This window comes from Siniperca chuatsi, linkage group LG9 (genome assembly GCF_020085105.1).
Source record: "Siniperca chuatsi isolate FFG_IHB_CAS linkage group LG9, ASM2008510v1, whole genome shotgun sequence".
Classification (NCBI taxonomy): Eukaryota; Metazoa; Chordata; class Actinopteri; order Centrarchiformes; family Sinipercidae; genus Siniperca; species Siniperca chuatsi.
In genome coordinates this window covers 29,544,980-29,559,544 of record NC_058050.1, presented here as the reverse complement: position 1 = coordinate 29,559,544, position 14,565 = coordinate 29,544,980, and the positions used below count along the sequence as shown (strand labels likewise).

Here is a 14,565-nt window from a genome sequence, read left to right as displayed (position 1 = left end):
TTTTTGACATGTCATAAGGTTTTTAAGCTGGTTTTTATTTGTAAAAGATGCATCATCTCGTTTCAAGAAATAGATTTAACTTGAATTGAGAAACAAATCTGCTTTATTGAAAACAACATGCTCAACTCACAATGCACAGTATGGCTATTTTTTACATTTCCATAAAAAAAGACAGAGGCAAAAGTTGTAATTATGTTTCCTTCTAATAAGTAAAAACAGTAATAAGTAAAACAAAATGCTGTCATGAATTACAGTGTCTGTCAGTACTTAAAAAAAAATTAATTGCGCACAAATACACTCAATACAAACTCAAGAGTGATGATGTTTGATGATGTCAGTGAGATCATACTTCACTGGAATGTACTTGGTATTATTGAAATTAATACTGTAGTATGGTGTATAATCAACAAGCTTTTCAGCATCGATGAAAACATTGGCTTGAGCTAGGTCAGGAACTTCTACCTCATAAGCTAAATAATGATCATTCCACCCAACTGTAGAGAGAGGTTGGCATTCAAAACAATATACTGAAGCATTTAAAATATAAATGTTTTTCACAAGTGCAAACTCTGGAGTATCATTAATGACATTCGAAATAACCAAAGATTTTCCACATGTATGCTTATTTCCATGTTCCATAATCCACTGTACCGAAACTATATGTTCAACGTGCTCTATTCCTAAGAAGTCCTTAATCTTTCCTTCTACGTAGTGAACATTTTTCACCTCAGAGGCTGGGCCCATGTCAACTTCACTTGAACAAATTGGATGTTTCTCATGCACATTCTGACTACATTCATAAAGTTGGTTGTGCTTCACAAGAGACTTACATATATTTTTAAAACTACTTTTCAAAGCCCACTGCTTAAAAAAGCAATGCTTTGACTCTGTTTTGCGACAAGAATCTCTGGTTCAACTGGTTTTAACAGTTCTTTGATGGTCTTATCCTGCAAATGGGTGGAAGTAATTTGACAGAAAGGGTCAACAAACTGGTCAAATATCCCCATTGCATCACTCTTTAGTAGATCCAGGTCCCCAGAATGTCTCTCGATCATGTCGCTCATTTGCTGTTTTAGGTGCTCCAATAATGCGGCCTGATATTGCTGGACTCCACTCGCCATTTGGTTAACAGCTCTCTGGGGAGTAGAAAACAAACAAACAAAATTTATATATTATAAAATTCATATAAATTTTTTTATAATATATGTAAACTCACAGACACTTTTTTTTTTTAAAGTAGCCCTTCAATTACATATTGTTAGTGACATGCAATGATAAAAATAGGCTATTTCCAGCAAAACTATCATTAAATAATATTGCCTTCTGCAGCTTTAAGACCTTGTTTACACTTGGTCTTAAAATACGAAGTGAGATCTGATCACAAGTGGTCACTGAAGAAGCATGTGGAGACACATTCTAATGTCAGGTGTTTCTCTGACACACCTTTAGCTGTCCACCTGTGATCGGATCAACCAAGATGCCAGGTCTGAACAGTGGCTAAATCATTCTACAGATTAAGCTTATTGCTTTTAAGCTTGCTACTAAAAATTTAATATAATTAATTGGAAAATCAATGGCATAAATTACCTGTGTCAGTCGATGGGTTTCTCTGGCTTGAAGAAGAAAAGCAGTTGCATGTTTAGAAAGGTCAACATTCATGCGACCATCTTCTTGAAATCCACTCTGAAAGAGATTAACAACAAACATATCTATTAAAACAGGGAAAATATTGGCATTTGTAGACCTACCAGACAATCTGACAACTACCTGGGTAAGCTAGCTCGCTAGATTTTTGTTTCTTCCTATAAAAAGGCACAAGATGGGTGTATTTTTACTGATTGGTGTCCATTTTGAGTATGTAAAATACATACAAAAACAACAACTAATAAAAACAAAACAGTACTACAAAAAAACAATAACTTTGACAGCATCATAAAAATCTGTACTTCATGAGTAAGATTGACACACATACTAAATTGTATTCATTCACTTGCTCTCTTGCCAATAAATTAACATTACTAAAGGCCTTGGAACTGAACTTATATTCCAATAAGCTATACGGAGACAACTTCCTGTCACACACTGTCATGAAGACATGTCTCACCAGCCAGTTACAGCTTTGTAAATGATAAGCTAATAATACACATAATACATCCTCTATGCTTGATTCAAACTGTTGAAAGATAACCTGTAATTTTTAATTTGTTGTTTACATGACTAACATTAACCTTACTGATTTTTTTCAATGAAGTCTAGTAACTGAATTACATAAATAATTAAACTAAACAAATTAAACTAATAATTAAATAAACTAATTAATTTCCCATTGGACATTAGATCACAAGTGGACAATCTGTGGGGCGGTAGGCTGCGTTTGACAACATAAGTGTATAACATATAACTACTTATATAGTGATGGGCAATTTCAAAACACTGCTTCAGGAAGCTTCGGAGCGTTATGAATCTTTTGTGTCGAATCATGATTCGGATCACGTGTCAAACCGTCAAACTGCTGAAATCACGTGACTTTAGCGATCTGAATCATGAATCGATACACTGATTCATAACGCTTCGAATCTTCCTGAGGCAGTGCTTTGAAATCGGCCATCTCTGTATAAGTCGTTATTTTGTTTTGTTTTTTGCACACAGAAACTATTCTCGTCACTTTATAATATTAATATTAAACCACTGTAGTGAGATGGACTTTGTAACGATGTCTTTAGTATCTTTTATGGGTCTTGAGAGAGGAAATGACATTGGTGTCAGTGGAGGCCTTCGTGAGCCATCGGATTTCAACAGAAATATCTTAATTTGTGTTCTGAAGATGAACAAAGGTCTTACAAGTGTGGAACGACATGAGGGTAATTAATTAATGACAAAATTTTAATTTTTGGGTGAACTAACCCTTTAAGATAACTAGCCAATTTAAATCTCAGTAGGTTAACGTAGTTGTATTTGCTTTACTGGTTCATTACTCGTTACTGACAAAAATAGTGGAATTACAGTAATGCATTACTTTCATGCTATTACTTTATCTTAAAATTACAACCTGAGCCTGTCATTGGCAAAAACAAACATGTTTAGTGAACAGTTGACCTAAATAAATGTAAAATTGTAGCTTGAGTAACGACTTACCGCTGGAATGACGATGCTTGAGCTCTCTGCTTCAGCCACAGGGCTTGCATTACTTTGGTTGTTCGCGGCTGCCCGTGCTCCAGGTAAACCGTGGCCCTCCTCCGCCGCTTCAACTTGGAGAAGATGATGCGCGTGTGTCCGCTTCACGTGATAATAGAAGGAGTTATACACCCTGTACTCGTTTGGACAGCCATCAATCCCGCACACGACGCGAAAGTCAGGGCTGCGACTGTGCATGATGTTAATGTGACTTAAAAGTTGTTTCAGAGTCAATGCCACAAATATGTAGCATATGAAGCAACGCCAAATCATGTTGGAAGCAAAGATGTCACAGGCAAGAGGACGGTAAACTGTGGTCACAGGTCGGTAGAGGAAGACTGCCTTAAAAAATCGTTACTATGGTTACACCCGCCAGCTAGCTGCTGCAAATGAGAATGTGGGCGTAAACTAACGGTTTTTGAGACCAACTTGGATTTGAACTAGGAGGACATCGTTTGTCGTTGCAGCCAGCAGAGACAGCAAGGCGAAGCTAACAGCATAGAAGAATTGGATGATGTCACAGTGTCGATTTTAAGGGGTATGTATGAAAATATTATTTTTTTATCACGAATGCAGAGGCCTAATTGAAGCTAAAAAAAAAAGAAAGAAAAAAGCTAATTGCTTCCTGGCGCTGCTCCACTGTGGGCCTCAAATTTTTTCCCATTTGTCATATCACACTTCTTATTCTTTCACCTGTTGTGTGAAGTGTTATGTGTGGTCGGTGAACTGTAGGAACTGAATTACGCTTTGGGAACAATATTGTGTATATTATGTTGTGTTCAGACCAAAACCAGAATTTTCGCCTCCCGTTACTCGCGCCATTTTGTTCCCGCTAAATTCATAAACTGTGAAGACTAGTCAACTAATGGCGACAAATAACAATTGTTGGTCACTAGAAAAAATCTATTTATTTAATCAAGCTCTAAATACGGCTCTTTATGGATCCGATTTGCGTTAAAGGGCTGTTAATCTTCGTGGATGACCGTGAAAGAAAGAAATAATCTTCGTGACGCACCCACCGTTAGCCTAGCTTAGCACAAAGACTGAAAGTAAATGGTTCCAGCTAGCATACTGCTCCCAATAAGTGACAAAATAACGGCAACATTTTCCTATTTACATGTTGTGATTTGTATAGTCACAGCCTGTACAAGATTTAATGCATCTTTTCTGTATAATAATAATAATAATAATAATAAATGTATTTTTATAGCGCTTTTCTAGACACTCAAAGACGCTTTACAATTTTTATTTTCATATTTAATATAATTAGCCAAGCTCAGTCTGTTGTTAATGAATGCTCTATTGCCACTAATGATCGGATTTAGGCCTAATGGGTGTGATTGATCTTTATGAGCTTGTTTGGAGCATGTTTTACATGACAGATGACGTTGTCAATGAACGAGTACTTTGCCTGAGTATTGATTGAAACTGTTGGCCGTGTTGTTGATCTGTATTGTTGAAAACTTTAAACATTACAATTAAACAGAACTGTGATGTATTCGGGATCATGTTATATCAGCAGGACTAAATTATGTTTTAGGGAAATTTTAGATTCCTGACCACTTTTACAGTCTATAGGCCGAACCAAGGAGAGTGATCGTGGATAGGTCCGTACTATGCACTGAAACTTTTAACAATGCAACAAAATATTTAAAGAGCATCAAGGTATTCAAATCTCTATTTTGTAAGCACAGATAATATAACATTTTATTAGTCAGTAATTTTTACTAGGTTAAACAGTGATTTGATAACGTTTTTAATTTAAGGCCCACCCACAATTACTCTGGCCCATCTAAAACTGGAATCCTGGTGCCCTGTCTGGTTAGCACTAGCTACCTAATTTGAATTAAGTGTCAACTTCTAATAGTCTCGTGCAGTTTCATTTCTAGGGCACTCATCTTGCTATGTTTGTCTTCCAATGTTTTCATAGCTGCAAACATCACAGAGACAATGATGAGCACCCTGTCTCGTGAAGACTTGCGGGATCTTTTCCCAGGCCCAGAGAACTTTATACGGAGAAAAGCGGTCTGGCGTGCCTGTCATGATGTGTCGGAGGAGGTCAGTTTCTCACTTAAGTGGCCTAAATTGACCACATATTTAAAGGAACACACCAACTTTTTGGGACTTTAGCTTATTCACTGTATCCCCAGAGTTAGATAAGTCCATACCCTTTTTATCTCTGCGTGCCATAACTCTGTCTGACGCACCCACCGTTAGCCTAGCTTAGCACAAAGACTGAAAGTAAATGGTTCCAGCTAGCATACTGCTCCCAATAAGTGACAAAATAACGGCAACATTTTCCTATTTACATGTTGTGATTTGTATAGTCACAGCGTGTACAAATAACAAGGTCACATGAGACACAGCCATCTTCTAACCGCAGCACATTGAGCTGACAGCAAAGTGTTTTTGGAACAGGCATGGTAGTCTACATGTGTGTTCAATTCAGTTTAGATGAATTGATAGGTGTTCAGTTAGTTGATCTAAGCGATTTCACCCCTAATATGGAACATTGCTTATTTATACGTGTGCAGAGATGTCAATGCTACATTGCATTTTGTGTTGTCACCAAAAAACAAAAATGTTGCTTTTTGCAGGAGTCTGGCCAAGAACACTCAAAATTATCGGGCAGTTCCTCCTTCAATGCATCACCCATGCGACAGACATCCACTCCTGTGAACGCAAGTCCTCCAAAGTGCACAACCCCTGAAAAGGTTGTGAAGTTATCCTTTCCAGAATATATTTTGCACACCGACACAGACCTTGAGCAAGTCCGACAACAGTACTTTGAGTTGGCGAAGACAGGCAAACAGCGCAACTGCCAGATGTCAAAGGAACTCAGATGCCGGCTCATTCGAAACACCATGACCAGTATGATTGCAATCCTGAGGGCAAAGGGGGATCGAGATTCACACAGATACCCATCAAAGCCAGAAATTACTGCAATGGCAAAGAGAATAGTACTGTACTACCCCATGCTGCAGGACCAAGGCCACCATACATGGGTAAGTGAAATGCACCCAGTTGATGACTGTTTCATTTTGGACATTTTTAGTAGCGGTTTGAAAAATGTATTAAATGTCTTGTGCAGCTCACTGTGTACTCACAGCTATACAAAAGATTGCAAAATGTGAGATCCCCCCAAAAAAGAACTCCAGATGGGAGACATTCAAAGAGGTGAGCTGTAACTGATTATTTTCAAAGATTCATCTGTTAATCGTTTTCAAGATTAATTTATCAGTTGTCAAGGCAATGTCCTCAAAAGTCTTGTTTGGTCCACAACCTAAAGATGTTAATTTCACTGTCACAGAGGACTAAAGAAGCTAGAAAATATTCACATTTGAGAAGCTTAAATCATATTTGGACATTCCAAAAAAAAAAAAAAAAAAAAAAAGACTCAAATGATCAATCATGTCAGTCAATGTCCTGGGTGATCTGTCTCCCTCACTTCCCCTTTTTAATGAATGCTCTTATTTTAGTGTTTGACTGCAAAATAATTGCTTTGGATGTGTGTGGGGGATATTGCTATTTATTACTAAGCACTTTGTGTTACATTTTGTTTGTATGTGCTATGCAAATAAAGTCAGATGGATTGATTTAGCAGTTGACAACTAATTGATTAACTGATTAATCTTTGCAGCTCTACAAAGAGGCGCTGTCTTGAGCAGCCAACAGACATAGATGAAATGGATTCAAGTGACTCAACAATCATTCTAGATGGGTCCACAGAAGGAAGTGGCAGCCCAGGCTCAGACCCTAAAGAAAGTGATTTAGAAGGTAAGTTTCAACTTTGCATAAACTAATAAACAATAAATAATATGTATTTTTGTGTCTTACAGCTAACAAGTCTGCAGATGGTGACAGTCCAGACACCAGTCCAGCAACCTTGGCCAAGTACTACAAGGCCCTACAAACTTTGTATAAAAGAAAAAATCCAAACCACCAGGATGTTTCTCATGTCTTGGATTTGGAATTTGTAGCTAGAAGAGCATTCATTGACTCAAATACCATTCGCGAGGAGGACAGACATGTGCATTGGGGATAGTTAAAAAAAAGCACTTTACTTTCAGATGAAGATTTCTCAGTACTGTACTTTTGTCAGAATTTTGCTTTGTAAAGTTATGTGTTTGTAAACAACCCTCTACCCTAGGTACCAAAATGCATTATACTGACAGAAGGATGTATGTGTTATGTGTTACAGGAAACAGAAGACCCCAATTCCTACTTAAAGAAACGCCCTCTTTCCTGCCCAGTCCTGATTGTCGGTCCGTCCAACTGCCTCCTAGCGGTAGGAGATGTGGCAATAACCACCTTTCCAAAAGACAAGCTTACTGAGAGTGCTTTATACCTTATGGCCTACTATTACACCCTACACCTGACTTATCCAAAGTGTGTAGCCACTCTGCTTTCAGTCATACAGACGGAGGTCCTCTTAGACAAAATCCATGAGAGAGATCTCACATCGTCTTACAAGAAGAGCATGGCTGAGTGGAAAGCTTTTATTGGCCAATAAAAGCAGTGGTCATATAGGATAGCACTTCCTCCAAGGGTACTAGTGTTCATTTCTTGGTCAGAATTTGGCTAAGTTAGCCCAGTGTTCATTTGGGGTGCACGACAATATTTGCCAACATGCTGATATCCTATGATGTTATGCTATATTTTGTGTTGTTTGCACAATTCAGTGCTGATTCTGCTTGGTTTTAAGTTAATTTTAACTTTTCAGTTAATATTGAGTTTAATAAACTAATTGTTTGTTCAGCAGATGCAATCTACTGTGAAAGACTATTGACTAAGCAGTTAAGTTGAGATAAAAGTGAAAATAGTGATATTGGTTATTGTCCTGTTGAGTTGTATGGTGCATCCTTAAAGGTGATGTTACTAGGGCTGGGCGATTATATCGCATGCGATTGTCACGTGCATTTCGTCAGTAAAGCCGGTTCCCTGATTACCGCTAAATCGCCATCACCTGCTTTCAAATGAAGCGCCTTTTAATAGACAGAGCCGTAGTTCACTGACAAGCTACACAAAATCGGGTTCATTATCAAAGTCGATTCATCTTTGATAATGAACGCGATATTGCGTGGCTTGTCAGTGCACACGAAATGCACATGACAATCGCATGCGATATATCGCCCAGCCCTAGATGTTACAATGGTGTATTAACAGACTAGTTGTTTATGTAAGTCCAAAACCTTTCATTTGAATGTTACATAAATACTGTGAACCAAAATGCTGTGAAGAAAAATGAAGCTATTTCCCTGCAGTCCTCTGGGACTTTTTGCTGTTTAAATAAAATGTAAAGTTGGTTAAATGCAAGACTAGTTTTCATTTTTTCTGTCTTATAAGTAGTAGTTAATGTCTTGAATCTAGGACAGTATTACTTTTGTAGAGCTTACAATAAGGTAAATACACTTGGATTGAGTAAACTGTGGCTTATTATGGCAAAAGAGCACTGCCTAATGCGAGTCAGGAATGCTAACTTCAAGACATTTTGTCTCAAAATGCCAGTTTCTAATCTTATTTCAAGTAGGTGGTGGACTTAAATCTAGAACAGTGTAACAATTATAGAACTAAAAATTAGTTAAATACACTTGAAACAAACAGGATGACAAAAAAAAAAGATGCTACTTTTGAGGGGAAAATACTATTTTTGAGCATTGCAAGCTTATTATAAGACACAAAACATCTCAATACTAGTAAAATATAGCTAAAAATGAGTTTTCCCAGCTAATTTCAAGATCACTCTTATCTTGTAAAGCTTAAATATAATGTCTTATTTCAAGAAATCTTACCAAGAGAATTTTCACTTGTTCCATTGGCAGATTTTTTTGCTTATTACAAGCAAAAATATCTTGTTTTAATTTTTTTTTGCTTATTTTTGGAGTGGCCTTTTTTCCAGTGTAATTAATAAAATATTTTTTTTATGATGCATTTCATTTGTTTCTGAGTTAGTCTTCACACATACTCAGCAAAACTATTTTTTTTGTGTTTGTAGTTAGTAAGAGAGAGAGAAAAGGAGAAAAGTGAGGGAGAAAGTTAAACCTCCTTTAAGTCTCCTTCTGCTCTCTGGGATGTGTTTTTAATGCAGCTGAATTCACGATATACCTGTTCTCATTTACATATTTTTCTGTTTCTGTTGACAGACAACGAAACAAGTATGATATTTGATCACGGCTGCTGAGCTTCATATAAAGTCATTGGTCAACTATTGTAACGTTGACAGACCAAAAAAAAAATACAGGTTAATAACAGCAGCTGTGTTGTGCTATATTGACATTTAAAATGAGTGACGACAGAAAAGGTTTGAAGTACAGCAAAAAAGCACCTGTTACCTGATCTAAATTACCTGCAAATGAGTAATTATGCTTGTAAAACATAAAGAAATGTTGGCAAAACCACTCTAAACTATAATATAAATGTGGCTGCAGAATAAATGACACACGCCTACATGCACGTATTATGCAAGGTATACTGTGTACTAGGACTAGGTGATATGGTTGAGAAAAATATCATCTTGAGTATTCTGTAGTTCAGTATATTTATTACAAATAGCTTTACATCATTAATTTGGGCAGCAGAAGTTCATAAAATGATAATATGATCATATCATCACAATACATTTCCACTGATAATTGACAAAAGATATTAATTTGTCGCTCTGTCCTACTGTATATAAATGTAGTTGTGAATTATTGTGGTTATTTATCATACATGTCATAGTTGTATTTAGTCTGGGTTTTTTCCTTTGTTCAGTGTCAGTTCATTATTTGTATTTGCATGTAGTTTCACTTTCTGTTCCTTGTTGACCTGGCATGGATTTTTGGATTTTGAACCTTGCCTGCTCCTTGTCAGATTTGTTTGCCTGTCTTGGATTGTCTTCCCGATTTGGACCTCTGCCTGCCTGACTATCCGTGTAAGCCTTCCCTTGTAATAAATTTGCTAAACTGCCTCTGCTCTGCCTCGAAGTCTGCATTTTGGTCCTATTCCCTTGTGTTCCCTGTTCCCCTGCATGACACAACAATACGTCCTGCTCATGTCTACACAAAAATTACAGAATGTTTGTACATGGAAAAGTAAAGTAAATCAATTGGTCAAAATACATATGAACCCTGGATGTGATGATGTTCCCTATTTTTTTTATTTTATTTTATTTTTTTTATATACCTTTGCAATTGTACACTGTGTTGGCTAATCGAAATTGTAATGATTAGTTGCTTATATCATTACTGCTTTTCGTTTTTGGCCTGTGACCATGTTTTAGGTCCTAAACTTCTCGTGACTCCAGCAGTTAAAGTTGTCCTTCAATTTGTCTCAAAATTTATCAAATATACTTGGCCCTCTGACCCCCCCATCCCTTGTCAGGGAAAAAAAGCTAACTACCAGCCCAATTTACTGTGTCCTCTCCTATAGTACCTACTCAAGTTACCTATGACAATTCAACAAAAATAAGACGCTTAGTCTTAGCACTCAATTCAGCCAGTGCAAACAGCATGGAGGGAGTGAGAATTATCACCAAAACAAAATGCTAATTTCTTAAAGAAAATGCAAATCCTCCCTTAAAAATAATCACATTATCACACAAGCTGTGTGTGCACTTCAGCAGAATATGAATATATGGGTGCACGAAAGCCACACCTCCTACCACACAAAACCAAAAAAAAATTTAATAAGCCTACACATCACACATGCACAAAATCTACATTAGCTACATGTGCATATTAATAACCATTTTACAAAATAAACCTTAAGATACACAACAGTAGCAGCAGCGGCCAGAATAATATCAAGTGGTATGGCAGCCATGAAAACAAAATTAGAACGTATGACTTTTTAAATATTATTTTTAAAAATATAATAGGTATCGATGGATCCTTGCTCACCTGTGGTTGTCCACCGGGAGCACATCTCCGTGTTGCTGATGAGTCAGCGGCACCAGCTACATCGACTTCCTCCAGCTATATATATATATATATATATATATATATATATATATATATATATATATATATATATATAAAAACATTGCAAATGTATATATACACACACACACATATATATATACACACACACACATATATATATATACACACACACACATATATATATATACACATATACACATATATATATATATATATATACATATATATATATACACATACACACACATATATATATACACACACATATATATAAAACTTTGTCCTTCACCCTCCGCGGGTGGTCTCATCCTTCGAGCTCGGGTCCTCTACCAGAGGCCTGGGAGCTTGAGGGTTCTGCGCAGTATCTTTGCTGTTCCCAGTACTGCACTCTTCTGGACCGAGATGTCTGGTGTTCTTCCAGGGATCTGCTGTAGCCACTCCTCCAGTTTGGGGGTCACTGCCCCGAGTGCTCCGATGACCACGGGCACCACTGTTGCCTTCACCTTCCAGGCCTTCTCCAGCTCTTCTCTGAGCCCTTGGTACTTCTCTAATTTCTCATGTTACTTTTTCCTGATGTTGCCATCGCAAGGAGGTGACTGATGGTGGCCCCGTTCCTGAGTCGGTATCCATAGCCAGTCTTGTTGATTATTTGGCTGAGGGGGTTCAGTCCTATGTAGAACAGCAGTGGGGACAGAGCATCTCCTTGGTATATGCCACATTTGATGGATACTTGTGCAAGTGGCTTGCCATTGGCCTCAAGGGTGGTTTTCCACAGCCTCATCGAGTTTGCAATGAAGTGTCTCAGAGTCCTGTTGATGTTGTACATCTCTAAGCATTCAGTGATCCATGTGTGCGGCATTGAGTCATATGCTTTCTTGTAATCAATCCAGGCAGTGCACAGGTTGGTGTGTCGGGCTCTGCAGTCTTGGGTGACTGTTCTGTCAACCAGGAGTTGGTGTTTGGCTCCTCTGGTTCCTCTGCCAATGCCCTTCTGTGCTTTGCTCATGTATTGATCCATGTGTCCACTTATCTTAGCCGCGATGATGCCTGAGATGAGCTTCCATGTTGTGGAGAGACAGGTTATTGGCCGATAGTTGGATGGGACTGTAACCTTTGCGGGATCCTTCAGGATCAGGATTGTGCGCCCTTCGGTAAGCCATTCAGGGTGCGTCCCATCTCTTAGCAGCTGGTTCATTTGTGCTGCTAGATGCTCATGGAGTGCAGTGAGCTTCTTTAACCAGTAGGTGTGGATCCTGTCAGGGCCCGTGTTGTCCAGTTCTTCATACCTGAGACTCTTTCTTGGATGTCTGCCGCTGTGATGGTGACTGGATTCTGTTCAGGGAGGTTCATCAGTCACCTCCTCTACATGGATGACATCAAGCTATACGCTAAGAGCGAGCGGGACATCGACTCACTGATCCACACCACCAGGATCTACAGCTCTGACATTGGGATGTCATTCGGGCTTGAGAAGCGCAGTCGAATGGTGACAAAGAGAGGGAAGGTAGTCCACACAGAGAAGGTCTCACTCCCAGAAGGAACAATAGCAGACATTGAGGATGGTTACAAGTACCTTGGAATACCACAGGCAAATGGCAACCTCGAAGAGGCAACAAGGAAGACGGCAACGGCCAAATACCTCCAACGAGTGAGGCAAGTCCTAAGAAGTCAGCTCAATGGCAAGAACAAGCCCCAGGCAATAAACAGCTACGCCCTGCCAGTGATCAGATACCCTGCGGGAATAATAAGGTGGCCAAAGGAAGAGATACAGACCACAGACGTTAAGACGCGAAAGCTCCTCACCATGCATGGAGGGTTCCATCCCAAATCCAGCACCCTGAGACTGTACGCTAGCCGTAAGGAAGGCGGCCGTGGACTAGAGAGTGTGAGAGCCACTATCCAGGATGAAACATCCAAGATCCACAAGTACATCCAAAATAAGGCCCCAACAGATGACGTGCTCAGGGAATGTCTCAGGCAATGGGGAACAGAGGAAGACGTGCTGGAGGAAGGACCATCATGGGAGGACAAACCCCTACATGGGATGTACCACCGGAACATAACTGAAGTGGCTGATATCAAGAAGTCCTACCAATGGCTAGAGCGGGCTGGATTGATGGACAGCACAGAGGCACTCATCATGGCTGCACAGGAGCAGGCCCTGAGCACCAGAGCAATAGAGGCTCAGATCTACCACACCAGACAAGACCCAAGGTGTAGGCTGTGCAAAGAGGCCCCTGAGACAATCCAGCACATAACTGCAGGGTGTAAGATGCTGGCAGGAAAAGCATACATGGAGCGCCATAACCAAGTGGCTGGCATAGTGTACAGGAACATCTGCACTGAGTATGGACTGGATACCCCGAGGTCAAAGTGGGAAACACCTCCAAAGGTGGTAGAGAATGACCGAGCCAAGATCCTGTGGGACTTCCAGATCCAGACTGACAGAATGGTAATGGCGAACCAGCCTGACATTGTGGTGGTTGACAAACAGCAGAGGAAAGCCGTTGTGGTTGACGTGGCGATACCAAGCGATGGCAACATCAGGAAAAAGGAACATGAGAAACTAGAGAAGTACCAAGGGCTCAGAGAAGAGCTGGAGAAGGCCTGGAAGGTGAAGGCGACAGTGGTGCCCGTGGTCATCGGGGCACTCGGGGCAGTGACCCCCAAACTGGAGGAGTGGCTACAGCAGATCCCTGGAAGAACACCAGACATCTCTGTCCAGAAGAGTGCAGTACTGGGAACAGCAAAGATACTGCGCAGAACCCTCAAGCTCCCAGGCCTCTGGTAGAGGACCCGAGCTTGAAGGATGAGACCACCCGCGGAGAGTGAAGGACAAAGTTTTATATATATGTGTGTATATATATATATGTGTGTATATATATGTGTCTGTATATATACATTTGCAATGTTTTTTTTCCAAATTTGTCACACTTAAATGTTTCAGATCATCAAACAATTTTAAATATCAGTCAACGGTACCACAAAAAACAGTTTTTAAATGATGTTTGTTATTATTAAGGAAAAACATAATCCAAACCTACATGTCCCTGTGTGAAAAAGTGATTGCCTTTAGGGGCCTAATAAACTGGTTGGGCCACCCTTAGCGGCAACAACTGCAATCAAATGTTTGCGATAACTTGCAATGAGTCTTTTATAGCGCTGTGGAGGAATTTTGGCCCACTCATTTTTGCAGAATTGTTGTAATTCAACGACACTGGAGGGTTTTCGAGCATGAACTGCCTTTTAAGGTCATGCCACAGCATCTCAATAGGATTCAGGTCAGGACTTTGGCTAGGCAACTCCAAAGTCTTCATTTCAAAAAATAAGAAATCAGGAAGGGGGCAAAAACCTTTGCACACAACTGTATGTATATGTATGTATGTATATAGGAAGCATTTACAACACACTTTACACCTAGTCTTTAGTCTATATATTATTCAAAGCTGTAAAAGGAGATGCAGAAGAT

General features: G+C 39.3%; 2 protein-coding genes across 4 annotated transcripts; one reads left to right on the top strand and one right to left on the bottom strand.

Annotated features, from left to right (window-relative positions):
• Positions 1-851: 851 nt before the first annotated feature.
• On the bottom strand, positions 852-3,668 carry LOC122881523. The gene is made up of 3 exons (XM_044207806.1): positions 3,136-3,668; positions 1,588-1,683; positions 852-1,136 (listed from the first exon to the last, which is right to left on the bottom strand). Exons 1-3 carry the CDS (start codon positions 3,445-3,447, stop codon positions 852-854), a joined length of 693 nt encoding a protein of 230 aa, XP_044063741.1. The 5' UTR covers positions 3,448-3,668.
• A 7-nt stretch (positions 3,669-3,675) lies between these two features.
• LOC122882228 lies at positions 3,676-7,929 on the top strand. 3 transcript variants are annotated; one of them, XM_044209404.1, is made up of 5 exons: positions 3,676-3,712; positions 5,772-6,179; positions 6,266-6,351; positions 6,815-6,951; positions 7,376-7,803. In XM_044209404.1, the coding sequence occupies exons 2-5, from the start codon at positions 5,829-5,831 to the stop codon at positions 7,507-7,509; spliced, it is 708 nt and encodes a 235-aa protein (XP_044065339.1). In that variant the 5' UTR covers positions 3,676-3,712; positions 5,772-5,828; the 3' UTR covers positions 7,510-7,803. The 3 variants fall into 3 exon arrangements, with proteins under 3 accessions (XP_044065339.1, XP_044065338.1, XP_044065337.1); XM_044209403.1 differs by lacking the exon at positions 3,676-3,712 and adding an exon at positions 4,680-5,232 and having other exon boundaries at positions 7,376-7,929; XM_044209402.1 differs by lacking the exon at positions 3,676-3,712 and having other exon boundaries at positions 5,355-6,179; positions 7,376-7,801.
• The last annotated feature ends 6,636 nt before the right edge of the window (positions 7,930-14,565 follow it).

Coding starts and splice junctions, on each gene's coding strand:
- LOC122881523 (XM_044207806.1), bottom strand. CDS start 3,447: ATGATTTGGCGTTGCTTCATATGCTACATATTTGTGGCATTGACTCTG. Junction 1,684..3,135: donor CAAGCATCGTCATTCCAGCG/GTAAGTCGTTAC, acceptor AATCTCTTTCAG/AGTGGATTTCAAGAAGATGG. Junction 1,137..1,587: donor AAACCCATCGACTGACACAG/GTAATTTATGCC, acceptor TCTACTCCCCAG/AGAGCTGTTAACCAAATGGC.
- LOC122882228 (XM_044209402.1), top strand. CDS start 5,595: ATGGTAGTCTACATGTGTGTTCAATTCAGTTTAGATGAATTGATAGGT. Junction 6,180..6,265: donor ACCAAGGCCACCATACATGG/GTAAGTGAAATG, acceptor TGTCTTGTGCAG/CTCACTGTGTACTCACAGCT. Junction 6,952..7,375: donor TAAAGAAAGTGATTTAGAAG/GTAAGTTTCAAC, acceptor TATGTGTTACAG/GAAACAGAAGACCCCAATTC.